General features: G+C 41.5%; 1 protein-coding gene across 1 annotated transcript in view; it reads left to right on the forward strand.

Moving 5' to 3' along the window:
• Nucleotides 1–16,677, forward strand: part of ENPP3 (ectonucleotide pyrophosphatase/phosphodiesterase 3) — a 148,282-nt gene extending 131,605 nt beyond the window's left edge. The window contains exons 23-25 of the mRNA XM_068231573.1: nucleotides 1,497–1,629; nucleotides 7,036–7,192; nucleotides 16,450–16,677. Of these exons, the coding sequence (XP_068087674.1) occupies nucleotides 1,497–1,629; nucleotides 7,036–7,192; nucleotides 16,450–16,626 (467 nt within the window). The 3' untranslated portion in view covers nucleotides 16,627–16,677. The remainder of the gene's footprint in view (nucleotides 1–1,496; nucleotides 1,630–7,035; nucleotides 7,193–16,449) is intronic.
• The last annotated feature ends 3,461 nt before the right edge of the window (nucleotides 16,678–20,138 follow it).

Consider the following 20,138-nt stretch of genomic DNA (forward strand, 5'->3'; position numbering starts at 1 on the left):
TTATGAACAGCGAAGCATTGTGGGAAAGACATAGTACTTATAGTACACGCCTCCAATGAATGTGGCCAGGCAATTTGCATGACAACGTATGCAAATTCCTCTGCAAGCACAAGCTGCAAAACTGACAGAAGCTGTTCTTTCCAGAGTCCTGCAGCATGCAAACCTACACAATGGTCAAAAGGCTGGCTGCCTCCACAGGCAGCTGAGCAAATCATCACACCTTCAAACAATGTTTAATCCTTCATGAAATCTAACCCTAACATTCTAACCCTAAATGTTAAGTGTTACCACCCACCTCCCTATGCCCTAACACTAACTTTCCTAAAATAGCTCTTGCCCCTAACCACTAACCCTGACCATTACTCACCTTTTATTGCCTTATTTAGCAGTTTTTATGTGTAATGTTTGGGTACCAGCACTCCGCCAAGTTGTGATCAGCAAAGTGCATAGTGCAAAGTGCATACACTCTAGTACAGTAGAATTATATGCATCATTCAACCTTTTTAAGCGTTCTTCACTAAATGCTCAAATTTTCAATTTCCGCTTTTAAGAATGCTTAAAAACCTACATTTTCTGCCCTAGTCTTTGGTTCTTGAAGCCAATGTCTCATCATTTATTTTTCAGTTTTGGTCGCGTGTGATAGGGTTAAAACCGGGGCGGACTGACAACTCATAAGGGCCCCCGGGTAATAAGATTATGGGCCCCCGTACACCCCCGCAAGCCACACCTGACCATCCTCAAACTCCACCCACACACAGCCCCACCCACATAACCTACACTTGTTGCCAAATTTCTCTTCACTATGTTCAAAATAAATGTTTACTAATTAAAATGTAGCCACTATGACCATCAAATAAATAAATGCAGCAACCATTACCTCCGACACATGAAATGGAACCATTACCTCCGACACATTAAATGAAAGAACCATTACCTTAAACACATGAAATGCAAGAATCGTTAGCGAACCGCTAGGTCCCACACATGAAAAGCAAAGAACCTTTACCTCCAACACATGAAATGCAAGAATAATTTCCTCCTACACATGAAATGCAAGAACCATTAGCTCCCACACATGAAATCCTTTGAGGTTTTTTGTGAGCTGGTTGGGAGTGAGGGTGGTTTGAGTGCTGGGTGTGTAGTTTGGGTGCTGGATGGGTGGTTTGAGTGCTGGAAGGATGGTTTGGGTGCTGGGGGGTGGTTTGGGTGCTGGAAAGGTGGTTTGGGTGCTAGGAGGGTGGTTTGGGTGCTTTAAGAGTGGTTTGGGTGCTGTGAGGGTGGTTTGGGTGCTGGAAGGGTGGTTTGGGTGCTGTGTGGGTGGGAAATTGGCTTGGGTGCATGGGAGGGTGGTTTGGGTGCTGCTTGGTTTGGGTGGGAGTTTTGGGTGCTGCTTGGTTTGCATGCTGGCTGTGGTGCCGGGGGGGGGTCCTGCCCTGCAGAGTTGCGCCAAGTGTTTTTCTGGGGAGATGTTTACACATTTTTGCCTTTCCCCCCAGGAATCTGGAATTACTTGCACAATGTATTGCTGCTAAAATATGCTAAAGAGAGGAATGGACTAAATGTGATCAGTGGACCGATATTTGACTACAACTATGATGGACACGTTGATGCACCTGACCAAAAACCACTGTAAGTTACATAAAACATAGCCAAATATGTTGAGCTTAGTTGGAACTAAAAGATGAAACTCATTAATTGTGTGACAAAAGATTAACATATTCTCTCTTGGTACATATCAGTGAAATAAGTTTATAATGTAATACCAAGAACATCTGTTCAACGCTACTCTAAGTGCATAAGTTTTGGGGTGGAACTATACTCGAGCTCTTTATCCTATGATATTTTCACATCTGTTCAACAGTTTATAGTACAAAACAGCTTCTTCTGAGGTCATTCACAATAATCAACGATTTAATGGCCAACTGCAGTAAAATAAAAACTATGGGCTTGATTCACAAAGCGGTGCTAACCTACTTAGCACGTCTAAAGTCTTTAGACGCGCTAACCAGGGTGCTAAGTAGGTTAGAACCGGATTTCTCAATCAGATCGTGCGCTAACTTTGCGCGCGTAAAGTTTTACGCGCGCAAAGTTTTACGCGCGCTAAGTCCCATAGGCTTTAATGGGCACTTCGCGCGGTGCGCCCTGTGCTCTGTGCAGTACGCGCGTAAAGTTTTACGCGCATAAAGTTTTGCGCGCGTAAAGTTTTATGCGCGAAATGCTTGTTTAGACGTGCTAAGGGGGTTTTCACAGGCGTGCTAACAGTTAGCACCGCTTTGTGAATCAAGCCCTATGTGGTTTTCTAAAGGGAGTTTGAGTAGACTTAGTTACGTCTTTCAATTGTAACAAAATTCTGATGAAGTGCATTTTAAAAAATAATTTTCCAATGTTTTTCTCTGCATGGGCTTTTTGGGGTGCGTATGAGAAAAAATCTACGCGGGAGACTTGGGCACAGGATACAACCGGTATATGGCTGATCCTGCTGCTGCACAAGTCCCAGCCGTGTTAAATACTATTCCCCCTCCAGGCCGCCATGGATGGTGGGGAATTAAATAATTCAGCTTCCAGCAATTGCTGGAAGCCAAATTATTGGGCTTGATTCACAAAAGCGTGATAACTCAGTTATCACGCCTAAAAACTCAGTTATCATGCCTAAAAGCTTTGCACGTGCAAACTGGGGTGCTAAGTAGTTTGCACCCTAGGTTGCACTCTAGTTTGCATGTTTAAACTAGAGTGCAAACTACTTAGCACCCTAGTTTACATGTGCAAAGCTTTTAGGCGTGATAACTCAGTTATCACCCTTTTGTGAATCAAGCACTTTGTGTTTTAAAAGTAACTTCAGCTCCGTCTTCTGACGGCACCGAAGTTACTCCCTGTGCACCCAAGTCTCCTGTGCTGGATTCTCTCATTCTCTGTGTTCATTTTGGGGTAGTATCTCAGTGTAAAGCAAGCACCCAAGGAGTGGAAATCCAATGTGCTTTTAACTTGCAGTGTCTCTGCACCAAATGACACTTTAACCAGCTTCCCCTTCAGTCAAGTCAGCACCATCAATAGTAAATATAGCTCTTTTATCATTTAAAATAGCAGCATGACAGTCATCTGCTCCTGCTGAGCGGATGACTGTCATGCTTCATTTTGAGGTAGTTAACCTGCAGTTGTCTACAGTGGTCTTCAGAATGCAGGTGATTAGGCAGATGTGATCCAAAAATCACCAGTGCACCATGTCTTTGGGTGGATGCATTAACATGGGGGCATATCATTATGGCGCCAGGCAGTTCGGCACAGGAACAGGAAGAGCCGAATGATGGCTCTCCCTGCTGCCGCTAAACTGCCCGGCGGCATTAAATACTATTTCCCCTCCGAGTTGTAGCAACTCAGAGGGAGATGTAATTCGGGGTCTGGCAGCCACCAAAGCCCCAAATTACCATTACGTGTGGCGCGCAGCATAGCATCGCTGCTATGACGGCACCCAGCTCAGGCGCCAGGCACCGAAATGAACTGCTTCACATAAACATATCACTCATTCATCTATAGAGAGGGGTAAGGGTCAAATAAGTCAGATCAGCCATTCCAGTGCTGGTTATTACCAATTAGAACAATAATAATCAGGACAGACTTCTTGGTCTGATTATTCTCCTTTGGAGTGGTTGATCAGTGAGTCCTGATTTCATAGATACCAGGTTGTTACCCAGTCTGACTGAAAATGGCTGGTGAGGACAGGAGCCCAGAAATGTGAAACCTTGGTAAGCCTTGGGTCTCTTTAATACAGACAATTGACAGTCATATGCCTGTCAACTGCTCCCATGACTCTGTTGGGTGCTTGCAGGCAGTTACACTTTTGGCACGGACAATGGGGTGGCACCCATTTCCTGCATGCACATCTGAGTGAGGAGCAGTCACCCACTAGACATTACTTGCCACGCTTTCCTGCTGTGCAGTAACTGTACCAGCTGTCATACATGTGCTTAAAGAGAACCTGTACTGAGTAAAAATATTTAAAATAAACACATGAGGTAACTTCAAATGAACAATACATAGTTACCTTGCCATCAGTTCCTCTCAGAAGCTCACCATTTTCTTCTGACAATAATCCCTTACAGTTCTGACAATATTTTGTCAGATCTGCAATATATCAGTTGCTGTCAGTAAAATATCAGTTGCTGTCAGTTACAGCTGAGAGGAAAACTGATGTACCTGGTAATGTCCATGTTTCCCTATGGCTCAAGTGGGCGATGTTACAGTTTAACTGTGTGCTTACCAGAAAGCTGTTATGGGTAATGGCCATTTTCAAAATGGAGGACGGAAAATTCCCTTGATCACAGTGAACAAACAGGACGCGGGACAGGAGAAAGACACTAAAGAGTAGACTACATGGAAGGTAAGTATGACTTGTGTATGTTTATTTTGACTTTTGATGTTCAGTTCAGGTTTTCTTTAAAAATTTTACCAGTTGGTTGCACTGCACTACACCAGTTGTCTGTGGTACACAGCAACTGGATGGTGCACATTCCCCAGCAGAACGGCTGATCTGTGCGGCAATTGAGCTGCAATTGAGCTGTACATGTGATAGAAGTCTAATTCTTCTGTATTTTCTGTATTTTCCTTCTAAGGCCCTCTATTCATAACGCATTCCCTCATGCTTACCGCTGGAAACAGCTGATTTTACCGACCATTTAGCAAAGTGTTCATTCACAAAAGCGGTTTCCGCATGAAAATCTGACATTTCTAGGCAGTGCGGGAAATTACCACCTTGGGCGGAGATTATCACAACACATGTCACTGAAGGTTAATTCATAAAGATTAGAGCAGGTGGAATGTGAGCGGAGAAACCCAGCTGTTTAGATAAGGCGATAAGCCAGCGATAACAGGCAAGCTAATGGAGAGACAGACCTCCCAGGCAGCTGCAGTGAGAGGAGAGCAGACAAGGCATTCCAGAATACCAAGGCTGTGTTTTTTTTAACCCCTTGGGTACCTGTATTCAGATAAATTTTACATCGGAAAGCCTGCATGTGGAACATTTCTGGAACTTCTTCTAAGCTGCAGCAGTTAAATAGATTGATTAGGAAGAGTAATAGACAGATTCAGCGCAGATTCAAGAGGAGAGGCAGAAAAATGCACATGTAAAAGGATGCTGAGGCTGCCTCCTTTATACTAACTCTGTCTCTGCAGGAGAAAATGTATCAACTCAGCCAGCAAATGTAACAACTCAGCAGCACGGCCAATTTAGTGCGGGAATTGCCCAACCTATTATCGCAAGTGTAAACTTTTTTATGAATTAGCACACAAAGGTCTAAAATACCGATGCAGTATTTTCCCTTCAAGATTTTTTTTACCGCAAAAGTTTTATGAATAGAGCCCTACTTATTTAAACTTACACGCTTTTTTTCTCTTATTCTTTTACTTTCCACAGTCTAAGATGCCTCACAAGTTCCCATTTTTCAAATCTTTCTTCTTAAAGTGGAACTGTAGCCTGTTAAAAATTAAAAACCTTTCTCCCAACTCCTTACTGAGTGCAGAAATACTGACCTCCTTATCGTTACAAGGCTCCTCCAGTGTGGTCTCAGTGACATTTGTGGGAAATACGTGCACCAACACATTGTTTCTCAATAAGGTATCTCTGGCATTTACCTGAGGATGGGAACTCACTAAGCAGTGCGGGAAACGTAGCGTTTGGCTGCATATGCGTTTGTGCGTCTTTAGAGCATTTTACACGCGTTTCCTGTGCATTCGCGTTTTCCCGCACATGCGTTTTTCTTGCGTTTTGAGTGTGTTTTAATGCATTTGCAGTTCGCATATAAAAATTGCATATGCGTTTTATGCAAATCACTGGGAAGTCAACAGAAAGCGGAAATACATCATCAAACTTGTTTAAAAAAAAAAGTATATGAAAACGCATACAAAACACACTATAACGCAATACCTCTGCGTCACCATTGACTTTCATTATGTGCGTTTTTGAAAAATATGCAACAAAACTAGCGTTTTTAAAAACGCACATTGCAGAACACAAGTATGTGTTTTTTCATGTGGCCCACTGACTTGCACTATGTGCGTTTTTGCTGCGTTTTCTGCAACGCTAGCGTTTCTGCCTAGTGTGTTCCCTGCCTGAATCAATGTCTGATGTAGCCACATCCCTTTACATGTGATATTGATCCGGAGGGTTCACCTATTTGTGTGTGTGTGTGTGTGTGTGTGTGTGTGGGGGATCCCCAGTATTTCAGGTTGTATCTTTTTAAACCATTTGTTTATTATTAGAGTACATTTTGTGTACTTTTTTGATACAATTTAGTTCATGCCCGGAATTGGGTTTGGCACAATACAGGGCAGTACATAGACAGAAAAGCAGGAAAAGCAACATAATACAAAGCAAGAGAATACAAAGAACATGACAGTGATCCATCATTCTCAAATAGATATACATTCAGCATCAATATACATCTTTCGGAGACTCTGACAAAGTCTACCAAAAGTGCGGGAAAAAGTCTGATCAGTGAGAGAAAAGAAAAACTAATTTTTCCAGTCCGCTACTATGCTGGTGGTAGGGCGCTGATAGAGAGTGGGAGAATGTTAAGGAAGTTCAGGAGGCAAACGGCCATAGGGAAGAAAGAGTTCCTGTGTCTGGTGGTCTTGGTGGGGATGGCCCGGAGTCTCCAGCCCAATTTCATTCTTTCTCTCTTTCATAATTTGGACCGCAGGTCCTTTTGGTCTTATTCACTTTTCCCTCAGAGGCTTTTGACTAATTTTCCCTTTTCCTCCTCCCTCCTATATGTGATGATTTTGAATTTGGTCCAATTCTACTCTACAGTCTCTAATATCCTGAAGCAATCAGAGCAAGTTTTAGGTAAAATAAAGATGTATAACATACTAGTCTAAATATGTTTCAGCTACTCATAGGCTCAGAATAATACAAAGGGTCAAATAGTAGGCCAGGACACTCTCTGTATGAAGTTAGTCTGTTATGCATGCACCGGTATGTACATACATGTGTTCATATGGAAGTCTGTTCTGTTTTGCCACTCTTCTGTTCTTTGTTGACAGGTATGTGGAGGGCACAAATATACCCATCCCTACTCATTACTTCATGGTACTCACCAGCTGTAAGAACACCACCTTTTCTCCACTCACGTGTACCGGCAGTCTTGATGTCTTATCGTTCATCATTCCTCACAAACCAGACAACAGTGAGAGCTGTGCAGTAAGTATTCACTTTTGCCAGACAAGAAACCCTCAGAATTTGTTACTTACTACCTGAAAAATAACAATTATCTTTTAAGTTTAACTAATCACTATATATAATGCTGTATATAATATACTCTACTTGGATAAAATTATGTGGACACAAGAACACAACACATTCATAGCCTTAAAAAATTCTGACACTGAGGTTAGAGCAAGATGACCTTGTGGCAGACTGAAGGCCTAAGCTTGTGGGTCTCCTTGAACTAGGGGGATAACTAAAGCTACCTGCTGGGGTTCAGTCCCAGAAGCTTTAGGTCTCACAAAAACACACAAGACAAGAGTTCATGAAATGAGTGAACTTTGAATGATTATTACCAGTGAATTTTTGAGGCCAGGTGCACACATAGCAGAAATGCTAGCGTTGCGGAAAATGCTGCATTTTTGCCGCTAATGGAGGTCTGTGGGCCGCAGGAAAAAACGCATATAAAAAACGCATATGCGTTTTCTATGCGCTTTCAAACCTGCGTCTTTAAAAACGCAGTTTTTGTTGCATAATATTCATAAATGCATCAAAAACGCACATAATGAAAGACAATGGGTATGCAATGGTATGCGTTTTTCATGCGTTTTTATATGCGTTTTTCCCAAAAATAGTTTTTTATGCTGTATTTCTGCTTCCTGTTGTCATCCTAGTGATTTGCATAAATGGAAATATAAAATCGCATTAAAATTGCATATGCGTTTTGTATATGCAAACCGCAAACGCAATAAAATGCATGCAAAACGCATAAAAAACACATTGCAAATGCACCAAAAACCGTAAAAATGCACAAAAACCACACACAGCATTAACTTAAAAACGTCCCTGCGGAAGATTTTGCTTGATCGCCGGCGGGTCGGGAGTGCATCAATAGCGGCGTTCGAATCTCTGACAACCGACGCAATACAGCGGCAATACATTACCTGCTCCGCAAGTGTGATTCCCCTTGTCTCTGCTGTCTTCTTCTCCGCTGGGTTTCGTGTTCCGGTCCAGCTGGCTTCACTTCCTGTCCCAGCAGGAAGTTTAAACAGTAGAACGCCCTCTACTGTTTAAACTTCCCCGTACAGAAAGAAGTGAAGCCAGCCGGACCGGAACGCGGAACCCAGCGGAGAAGAAGACAGCGGGGACAGAGGGGGACTCGCGCCGGCCACATCAGGTAATGTATAGCTGGCGGGGGGCAGCGGCAGCTTCACAGATTGTGATTGGTTTCATGCTGAAATCGATACACAATCTGTTTGCAATAAAGGCAGCCATACGATCCCTCTCTGATCAGATTCGATCAGAGAGGGATCTATCTGTTGGTCGATCTGATGGCAAATCGACCAGTGTATGGCCACCTTAAGAGACAAGTGAGCTTCACCTTTGGGACAGATCTTATCAAAGTCCCCTTGGAAGCAACTGACCTACTGTGATCCAGGAATCCCCAATATTCATATTTTCTTCACATTTTCTTCATAATTCATGGCATAGCAAGTTCCTATGCCCATCAAATCTGCACAAGTTGTGGGATTCCGCATGGCGCTGGTTCTGAGAGGTTTCCTGACCAATCGGACTTCCAGAACTGGAGTAAGACAGGTTCAAAGTAACACTTTGATACCACAGAGGTCCTCCCCCTCGTATTTGATATCTCTGTTCTTGATAAATTCTGACCGACCTAAAAATGTTATTAGATGTAACATAACCTGTACGGTTTGGGAGATAGAACACACATCATAGTTTAGGTATATTTTCTGTCTCCATGAGAAGGGGCCGGCTCATCTAAGGTTCCCGAGAGGTGTGTGATCCCTGCCTCCATCCTGGCAAAGCTCAGAAGCTCTGGGTCCTACATCTAAAATGTGACGTCGAATTACCATCAATCGATAGCCAGCTGGACACTGGCAAAATTATGGCAATCACCATCTTGGACTTTCTGCCAAGGACTTTCGATTGCCGCATGGAGTACCAATAACAGTATTCGAACTGTATTTTAAGACATTTACAGTAATTTCATTTTCAACTCTACTCATTTCTATCCTCCCAATCTGTGGGTTAAAGTATACTGTGTGTATGTAGTTTAGAATAAAAATAACGATTTTATCATTCAGTCAAACAATCTTCCCTCCCAAGAGTCATACTACCGCAGTGTTTTATTGTGGTCTTATAAATTGTCGTTTTGCTAGCTAGGTTGTAAATAACCGTTTTCTTCCTTCTAGGAATAGCTAGCAGGAGTGTCTTTCCTTCTTCAACACGGGAGAGTGGTTGCAGGGAAATTTCCAGCGCGAAATCGATATTTTTAGTGGGATTGTACATGTATGGGCAGCTCCAACCAATCTTAACCATTTACTGCGCACACAGTGAATTTGCCTCCAGAAGTCTCTAGTGCATGAGACCTGCATGGCAACCGTGGCTTAGTAGTATGAGATTGGTGAGTGGTTATCACATTACATTGTTGGCAGCGTTGCGACCAATCCTTAGCGTCAGTCTGTTCACCATATTTCAAACCATAGGAGGTGACTATTCCCCAAATGGGAGCAGATTAGACGGGATTAGGTCTCTCTGTCACGTTACCCTCTGACGATCCAGCAACCAGTCTTTTAACGTCATTTAGACGGGATTGCGGGGCTGGATTGTCACACTACCCTACGAAGGATTATTGTTTTTTGTCCTTCCATTTGAAAGCACTATTCTTAAATATATATATATATATATATATATATATATATATATATATATATATATATATATATATATATATATATAGGGAGGAGGAATGACAGAGCAGCACAAGATGGTCTTGCGCTCTTCAAGCAGGGTAAGGAGGTAAACAGCCTTTAAGATGGACACTGATACACATTATAGATTCTCGGCCAGGGTGGCCTCAATTGTGCACTTCAGCTGAGTTCAATCTAGCATGTGTACAAAGTTTAAAGGAAACATGAGATGGGTTTCCTTGGTGCATTTACCTTGTGTGGTGTATGTACCTTGGGCTTCCTCTGGCCCCATGAGGTGCGTGGGGTCCCTTACCGTCCTCTCTGTACAACTGGCCTTGACTGGCCAGATTACCAAAGAGGAGGATTACAAGAGAATGGACGTCTGAAGACAGGGGCGTAACTAGAAATCACTGGGCCCCCCTGCAAAACTTTGGATGGGGCCTCCCCCCCCCCCCCCCCTCGCTTTCTGCACAGGTAAACTGAGAACCAATGTTATTCAATTGGCTAGTGTACACTTGAATGCGTTTTCCTCCTGTCAGATAAAATTTGACAGCAGTGAAGCACTGCACACAATCAATTACATTAGCTTCTTTGATAAAATGTGCATGTATTCACACATACAGACACTCATAGTGTGCAGAAAACTGACAGACAAGTATGCCCCAGCCTCAGCTTCACATTACACTCACTCTGTCCACTTCTGATGGAGCAGAACTGGCTCTGCAGATTTCTCCAGCATCACTACAGTACACAGCACTTGGAGAGGGGTAGAGAGGTTGCGGCAGGGCTCTGTACACAAGACCCTGCTGCACACTGAATAAGGACTGTCTGCAAATCTTTGTATGATTCCTTATCAGTGGCTGAGCAGATGCGGTCATTAGACCAATTGTGCAGGAGCAGAAAGCTTTTTCTCTCCACGCCCTTAGTTATCAGCCTCTCAGCACAGGGAAAAGAAATTGCTACCCTGAGCCCCCTGTGGCTTCTTCTCCTCCCACAGGCCCCCCTGCGGCTGCATCCCTTTCATTCCCTATTATTACGCCACTGCCCGGAGAGATCGACGAGGGACCTCACACACCTCATGGAGCTAAAGGAAATCCCAGGTAAGTATAAATACACCAAGTAACCCCATCTCAGGGGGTACATGTTAAATGATAACAGTGTTACTTATTATCATAGTACCAGGACATTCGTGTAGGTCATGCAGGCTGCTGCATAGCCAAACAGCCAGGATAACACATTGTTCCAGATGTACTTGTATTGCGCGCAGTAAAACCTCGGCTGGAAGAATAAATCTGTTTTGTACACTACATTTTGGAACAGCTTGTGGCATACAGAAACCACTAAATAAAATCCCCATCCCTTAATATGGCATGTGAACAGCTTTAAGGAATATAATAAAACACAAACCTGGCAAAGAAACAAGAAATCTTTGTAGGTAAACAATGTAGACTATATTTTGCATTGCTGCCTGGGAGGATTGTGGTTTTACAAAAGATTTGGTGGGTTCTTTAATTGGCTGCAACCTACAATGAACATTCTCTGATTTTTTTTCGTTCATTTTATTCTGAACAAAGCACCACAGTGTGACGAGTTTATCTTTTTCACGTTTTTCTTAACATTTAGCCATTCTGATTGCAGTCCCTGCCCTGAACATGAGTTAAACCTTCAATTAATTGTTAGTTGATTTATATAGCTTCAGTTCAGACACAGGTTTTGTTATGTATCTAATAAAAGCATTATTTTAAATTATTTATGCATGAAAAAAGCTTTGTAAAAATATTGTATTTTACCAGGAAAATTCCTACTGCTGAAGTTCATCTCCTACAGCATACAGCTGTTTGCTCACTCCCAGGCAGTCTGCACCACTTCCACTGTAGTCATATTGAGGTGCAGGGAGGCGGGTGGTTGCTCTGTCAATTAATGCCATGCCTCTGTGCTGATTCATAGGAAGTCTGGTTTCAGACTGTATTATGTAGGAGAGGAGGAGGAGTAGGCAACATGATGCCTACTTCCAACATCCGCATCTTCACTCATTCAGGAAGAGGATAAAAATAAGCCAATCAAAGCCAGCAGCTGCTGTATGTATTAGCTGTTTCATATTAAAGGACACCCGAGGTGAAAATAAACAATTGTATCTATCTTCCTTCTCCTAAAAATGACTTTTTAAGATATTCCACAGTTTCAATTTATATTCACATCTTCTTTTTAAGTTTTTACTGTGTTATTGTTTTTGCTTAATCGCACATTCATTGAAGGATGCCAGAGCTAAAATCTATGAACTATTGACCCTTTTTATCTCTTTCCTGCTCTCAGAAGCAATTTTCTTCTAGGAAAGTGTTTTATTTTTGGAATTTCTCATCAGTGAGGTCCACACTGTAGTCTGACTCAGTCCTGTCTCAGCCACTTACATACCTGATGTTTAACTCTTTCAGGCAGAGAAAGAAAAAAAGGAACACAGCATAGTTATTTGTGTGCTAGGCACTGTACATACACATATCTATCTCATCATGTCACATTTTACCTCGGGTATCCTTTAATGCTATATAAATTAAACAAGTTTGTTAAGTAACAGCAGCTGACAATTACCATCCCTACATAAGTAAAGTGTTGTGTGCTTTCCATTTCACTCTCAGTTCTCAGTTTTCCAAATCTCTGAATCTGCCAGTGTTACTGGGATGCACAGTCCCATACATTAGGTGGCAAAAGCACAGCTTTGAGTGCAGGCGGCAATAGCATAATCCCCTTGCAGCTTTTCTTTTCCTCCTGGCATGTTAAATCCAGTATAAATCTATTATATTTGAAATCTTTAAACACCCTTAAGAGGCATTCCCCTGAGGCTTGTACAGCAAACAAATAACAGAGCAGGAGCATGTTGGAAAATTAACGAGGTCGGGACTGTGAATGCGCAGTAGTCCGTGACTGAGCTGAGTCATGGTCTTTACCGGGCTGACAGCGGCGTGACAAGGGGAGCCGGAAGGCATAGAGTGAAATGACAGCCTACAGGGGTCTGGATGAAGCCTGAGGTAAGTAAAAATCATTTTGCCACATTAATCTCAGGTACACTTGAAACACAGATGATCTATCTTGGACTATCTTTTAAACGGGGTATCACACCATTGTTCCATTGCTATTAGACGCAACCTCTTTGACCAGTAGTGAGGGAGTGGAGGAGATAGGGGCATGTTAAATTTCCACTCAGAAGGAGTTTCATATGTCAGTCACCAGGCTTTGTGGGTTACACAGAGAACCTGTGCTGTAAAAATAATCGTAATCCATTTTTTTAAAGGGACTCCGAGCAGTGCAGAAACTTTGGAAAGATGCATATCATTTTAAAGCTCTCTTTCTCCTCTTTCCAATGATATATAAACCGCCGCCCTACGCCTTTTAGTTTTCGCTATTTTCGCGATTGAAATTGCCGCAGCCACGATTTCGATCGTGAAAATAAAGAAAACTAAAAGGCGTAGGGCGACGATTTAGGGGTCGTCAGAAAGAGGAGAAAGAGAGCTTTAAAATGATATCCATCTTTCCATAGTTACTTGTATTACACAGGGCGACTTTTTCTGCTGAATGGAGCTGCTGACTTTGAGAAAAAGTCGCCCTGTGTAATACAATGTAACTATGGAAAGATGGATATCATTTTAAAGCTCTCTTTCTCCTCTTTCTGACGACCCCTAAATCGTCGCCCTACGCCTTTTAGTTTTCTCTATTTTCGCGATCGAAATCGTGGCCGCGGCAATTTCAATCGCGAAAACTAAAAGGCGTAGGGTGGCGGTTTATATATCATTGGAAAGAGGAGAAAGAGAGCTTTAAAATGATATGCATCTTCCCATAGTTTCTGCACTGCTCGGAGTCCCTTTAAGGGTACAATGTATTGATTTCATTTCAAGAAAACCGGTATAACAACATTTTTCTCAACATGAGGTGATACCTACAATACATAAAACTTGGCACCTCCCTGTCAACATATAATTATAACTGCTTGTATAAATTGGAACTGTATTCCCCACATGAGTCCACACAAATTCGCACAGCAATGATTTCCTATGGGCCTGTTTCCATTAGAAAGTCGCATTCCAGAAAAAAAAAAACCCAGACTACAGTGTTACTGTTTTTCGGACCCAGTGTGCTTTTTTTCACATTCGCGGTTTTAGTGCGTTATTGCGTGTGTTTTTTCGCATTCCCCAACAATAATGTCAATAGGTCTTCCTTCCGGGAACTCCTTGTTGAAAAACGGAAATAAAAAAATGATGCTCATGTGAATTGATATTAAAAACTGCACATATGCGTATGCGAAATCGCATTTGAAGTTTGCATTTAAAATTGTTTTCACACAGAGAATATGATATGTTTGGCACTCGTGATCACAGTTCTGAATGCTTGCATATTATAATCATTAAGTGGAAATTAATCCTAAATGGCCTATTTCCACTATGCCTGAACCCGAATCTGAAGCGCTTCCCTGCATGCGAGCTGCACAGGAAAACATTGCCTATCTATTACATGGCATGGCCGGGTTTTCAAGGCGTGGAACATTGCTTGTACTGACTGCCAACCTTGTGCACTTGTTGCGCCGTCCACCACCTTCACACACCTGGGATTCTTGGGTCGTGCCTGCGACTCTGCTCGGTCGAAGGGCTGTGTGGACAAGCTGTAGTCGCTTATGGCTGGACTGATATTTTGTTAAGTTTATCCTCCTTGTATGTGCACATCGGACCTGCTGACTAGGGAACCACTATAGCTGCTTGGATACTTCTCATGCGAGCTTGCACAGCATACTGCTGAACATTGTCATGGTATTGTATGCTCCTGCCTATGTGCCATCTAGTTTTGCTTACCTGCTTATGCAACGTTCATCAAATTTTACTGCTCTAATGTGGGGTTTCCTATGATAATTGGGCAACACGGTGATGTAGTGGTTAGTGCTCTTGCCTTGCTCTCGATTGGGTCCCCGGTTCGAATCCCTGCCAGGTCAACATCTGCAAGGAGTTTGTACAGAATGTTCTCCCTGTGTCTGTGTGGGCTTCCTCCGGGCACTCCAGTTTCCTCCCACATCCCAAAACATACAGTTAAGTTAATTGGCTTCCCCTAAATTGGCCCTAGACTATGATACATACACTACACGATATAGACATATGACTATGGTAGGGACCAGATTGTGAACCCCTCTGAGGGACAGTTAGTGATAAGACAATACAGTATATACTCTGTACAGCACTGTGTAATATGATGGCTCTATATAAATACTTAAATAAATAAATAAATAAACTGCATGACTGTCTGTCAACTTGTGACTAATGCAGGAACTGTTGCTTTTGCATTGCTGCTGAAGGAAGCACTTTTAATGCTTGAAGGACCATCATAGTGGTGGCTCTATGTCTGATGCAAGGACTATGTTTGAAGAGTTTACTGGAATTCACTGATTTTTTCGAATGAGTACTGTCTGAGGATTGACTTTGCTTACATCTTTTTGATTACACCTAATGCTGGCCAGCGTTCCTGCCCTTGTTCCCCGGTGTATATGTGTTGGAATGTATGCGCGGTAGTGACGGTGCTGTGAGCGCTGTTTTGCCTTTTTGTACATTTGAGAATGTTTGTCTATAAGTATAAGATTTTTTTTTTAAATACATTTTAATATGTTTACTTTTATATTTGTCATTAGTAGAATTTGTTGATTCTCCTCCCATGTGTTTATCCTAAAGTTTCACTATTACATGTCCAGCTTTCCAGATCACTCTTTGGTGCGAATCTGAATGGCATGCTGCAGATTTCTCAGCATGCAACCAGATCGCTATAGCTATGCTTGACACAGTTATTCAGTCTGCGAATACACATTAAATCTGTGGCCAAATGGAATACGGCAGTGGCTTCCAGTAGAAATAATCCCTTACACCCAAAAGGAATAAGTCCAGTGTCAGTGACATAGATGCTCTGAAAAATTTTGCATATATTTTAGTCCAGTATTTCTGAAAGACTGATCAAATTCTGACCATATGAAAAAAGTCTGCTGATGGACATGTACATCATGCATACTGTGCTGTGAAGATACATATGCCCTGAAGAGAAATTTCAAGGCCATTACTTTATTATTAGCTGCTAGGTTTGTAAATGTGCTGACCACATTATCCCTTTGTTTCCTAGTTAAGGAAGGACTATTTACTTGCTACTTTCTCAGTAATACCAAAATGTTAACCCTCCCTTTGGGTGTGATGGTATTAAAGTCAAAACCAATCTTGCTAATTCAGAGGTGATAAGTTCCTTTTCCACAGCATGGGACCGAATAATTAGTTTCATAAAAACATTGACCAACTTGGGGATTTTTTCATGATTAAATCATAATATGAGAAAACATTGTTATAAAAACACAGCTTGATGACAAAGTTATTAAATATTCTAGGTCATGAAAAGGTTAATATCCATCTGTTAACAAGCAAGTTGATTTTTCAGTGTTTTTAGCTTACTATTATCATAGTTTGGAGTTCCCCTTATTCCATCATAAAATGCATTGTACCTGAAAAAAATAGTTATCTTCTCTTGCCATTTCAGGATGGTAAGCCAGAGGAAGAATGGGTTGAATTTAGACTCCAAGACCATGCAGCTCGTGTCCGGGATGTGGAGCTACTTACAGGACTGGACTTCTACCAAGGCATAAATCATCTGACTGTCCAGAAGATTTTACAACTTAAGACTTTCTTACCAACATTTGAAACTATTGTAAACTGAATTTGATTGTACCATCATTTAAATGAATAAATGCATAAATATAAGAAAAAATGCATCACTCAAAAACACATACCTGTGACACAGTAGCCCATATTCAATTCACTTTTTCTCCTAAGTTTTCTACTAGGTGATATTTTCACATCTTATCAATAAAATGTATGTTTTACGTCACCTGCAAGCAAGAACATATTAAGAATTATTTGACAGCACCTTTTCACTTACTTTTTGGTACTTTTTTAATTGCAGAGTGCTGAAAAGTTATTTTAAGCAGAAGATGAAAAATTATCTCCTAGGAGAAAATTTAGGAGAAAAAGTTAATTGAATAAGGACCAGTGTATCTTATTGTTGATGAGATAAAAAAAAGTAATTCATAATAAAGCTGCTAAAAAACAGTGAAACCGAAGTGTTTTATAAAACCGTCATTCAGTAAATTTGGGATGTTTTTGTTTACAAGGCATACTGGGATCTGATTAATGTGGAAGTCAATGCCAAACTTTTTTCTTTTTTTCATATTAGAAAAAATTTCAGATTTGTATTATATGTTGCCTGTGTCCCTGTTGGGGTGATTCGTTAGTTCCTGTCATTGGGAGATATGGCTCTAAGACAGAAAATGAATTCAGTTTAAACATTTTATATTTTCATGACCACAACAGGGGTCATAAGTACATCCCCAATGGGGACATCTCACTTGCTCCAGCCAAAACTAAAATGGAATTCCACTTCAAATGCTGAAAACATTGTAAAAATATAAGCAGAGGTTTGTCTAATTGTAATGATGTTATGAGGTTTTGATTAATAATTAAATATGTATTTTTCTGCTAAATCAGTTTTACAAGTGGATCTTAACCACTTCAGCCTTCAGTTGTTTTTCACCTTATGCGTCCCAGCAATTTTCACCTCCCATTCATTCGCCAATAACTTTATCACAATAAATTGTTCTTTTCTACCACCAATTAGGCTTTCTTCGGGTGGTACATTTTGCTAAGAATTATTTTTTGTAAATGCATTTTAACAGGGATATTAAGAAAAAATTGAAAAAAAATCATTATAGTTTTAAAATAATACATGCTATTGTAATTAAAACCTATGTATTTTATTTGCCCATTTGTCCCAGTTAATTACACCATTTAAATTATGACCCTATCACAATGTATGGCACCATTTTTTTTATTTGGAAATAAAGGTGCATTTTTTTAGTTTTGCGTCCATTACTATTTACAAGCTCATAATTTAAAAAATATTAGTTGTATACCCTCTTCACATGCATATTAAAAAAAAGTTCAAACCCTTAGGTAACTATTTATGTTTTTTTTAAAATTGTCATTTTTTTATTGTTTTTTTTTAGTTAAAAATTTATTTGGGTATTTTTTGGGTGTAGGGGGTAAACAGTTAATTTTAAATGTAATTTATTGTGTCTTTTTGTAATAAAAATGTATGTTTATGTAGTTTTACTATTTGGCCACAAGATGGCCACAGTGATTTTTTTTATCCTATGAGCAAGCATGCTCGCTTATAGGAACTACAAGGAAGACGTGATTTTATTTATTTTTTTTTCAGAAAGACTGCGGCCTCTGAAAAGAAGCGTTTTTTTTTTTCTACCAGGGACTTAGATCACTGAATGGGAACAATGTTCCCCTTTCATTGGCTAACGGCTAACGGGGGCAGCACTGGGGCGTGTGTGCGGGTGCACGCAGCACTGCAGCAGCAGCCTTTTGGAGGTGAAAGTCACGTCCAAAAGGCTAAAATGGGTAATTAAATATTTTGGAAAGAAACAGTAGTAGGCAGCACCCAACCATCTAAGTGTGATGTGCTCTGGTCAATGTCCCTCTGCCTCCAGGAACAGCAGTAGAAGTGCAAAGAGAAGGGACCCAGCACCGTCTTTAGTAGTATTCAAGCTCTTTTATTAAGGCATACATGTCATTACAGCAAAATACTGTAGGGCAAGCTAAGACGACGTGTTGAGAGGAGCCTCTTCTCTTTATCAAGCCAACATGTCCTCTGAATAAATACAATTCAAAGCAGCCTTAAATAGTGGTTGCTTCACAAGGGAGCCAATCAGAATGACCAGGACGCCCTGTTTCCAATCAATCATGCTGGAGACCTAAACTAAAACACACCCCCATTGGAGAGAACCTGATGGGGAACTTAGCCTTCTGAAATACTCCAATCGCCATGCAGTGGCCGCCGGAATGCTGACCAATAGGAACAGGGAATATCCAAAATAAAAAAAAGTCAGACGCAAGATGTACGTGTGAATACGCTATTAAAATACGCATGCGGAAAATAAAGTGTACACGTTCCATGCGTAAAAATGTATGTGTCTATACCCGGAATCGCCAATCGTCATCACCACAGACGTACCAATCTCATGAACCGGTAATGCGAAAAAATGCCATATCAAAGAACGAATGGCATCCTTGTTCCCATCACTCAGGTCAATGAGAGAGGTATAAATATAAAGGTATGTAAATACATATCAAAAGTGAAAAGAAAATATGTATAAAAGTTGTAAGCCACTGTCTGGTGGCTGCCGGCCGCCAGAGATGGCAGCCAGACAGCGAGCACATTTCAAAAAAGAATAATACTTGTTCCTCCTCCCAGACTAACGGGTGCCAAAGACTTTGGCAGCCAGTCTGGGAGGACCAGGACACACAAAAAAAACAAACAAAGGTAGCAAGAAACAAGAAGCTTAACGCTGGGTACAGACCATGCGTTTTCCCGCTCTATCCGCGGGTTGATTGGGATCGATTCGACTATTTCCGACATGCTCGATTCGGACTTCGATCATTCCTGCCGTCAATTTTGCATACTTAACACGCAAATTGACGGCAGGAACGATCGAAGCCCGAGTTGAGCATGTTGGAAACAGTCGAATCGATCCCTATCAACCCGCGGATCGAGCGGGAAAACGCATGGTGTATACCTAGCATTAGGACCCCTTGCTACTGGCGAATAGGATGTGAGGTGATTGCCAACTCGCATCCCTTTGCAGGTACTTCCAGTTGTCTTCCGGACAACGGTATGCGGCATCATGTGGCTTCCCGTTGGCTATGGCGATCAGATGCGAAAACTGCAGTATGCTATCCATAATTTCCCCCACGTCGCATCATGCTGGATCGCGTTGGTAACTTTGTGTCAATGGAAACGACTCAGTTGACGTGAATTGGTTGCAGTTTTCTTTGCATAGCGATGCCGAGCGGTTCCGCATTGCAATGCGTCTAGTGGAAAGGGGCCCTTAATGTGGAGACAGCAGGCTAAGATTAAGTTAGTAATATAGTGCAGGCAGAGGTTATGTCAGACAATAAATAACTGACAGTCGTGGGCAATCCATAGACAGGTACAGAGTCAGAAGGCAGGCAGTATGTAGTCGGACACAGGTGGCAGATAATCATTTCTCAGGTTCAAGCAGAGGAGACAAAAAGGTGGTAGGCAATCAAAAACAAAGGTTCAAATAGAGGGTGGCAATATGAGCAGTAGAGCAGGGTAAGTCAGGCAATCTAAGTGAAAAAACT

Source organism: Hyperolius riggenbachi, chromosome 4 (genome assembly GCF_040937935.1).
Source record: "Hyperolius riggenbachi isolate aHypRig1 chromosome 4, aHypRig1.pri, whole genome shotgun sequence".
NCBI classification, from domain to species: domain Eukaryota; kingdom Metazoa; phylum Chordata; class Amphibia; order Anura; family Hyperoliidae; genus Hyperolius; species Hyperolius riggenbachi.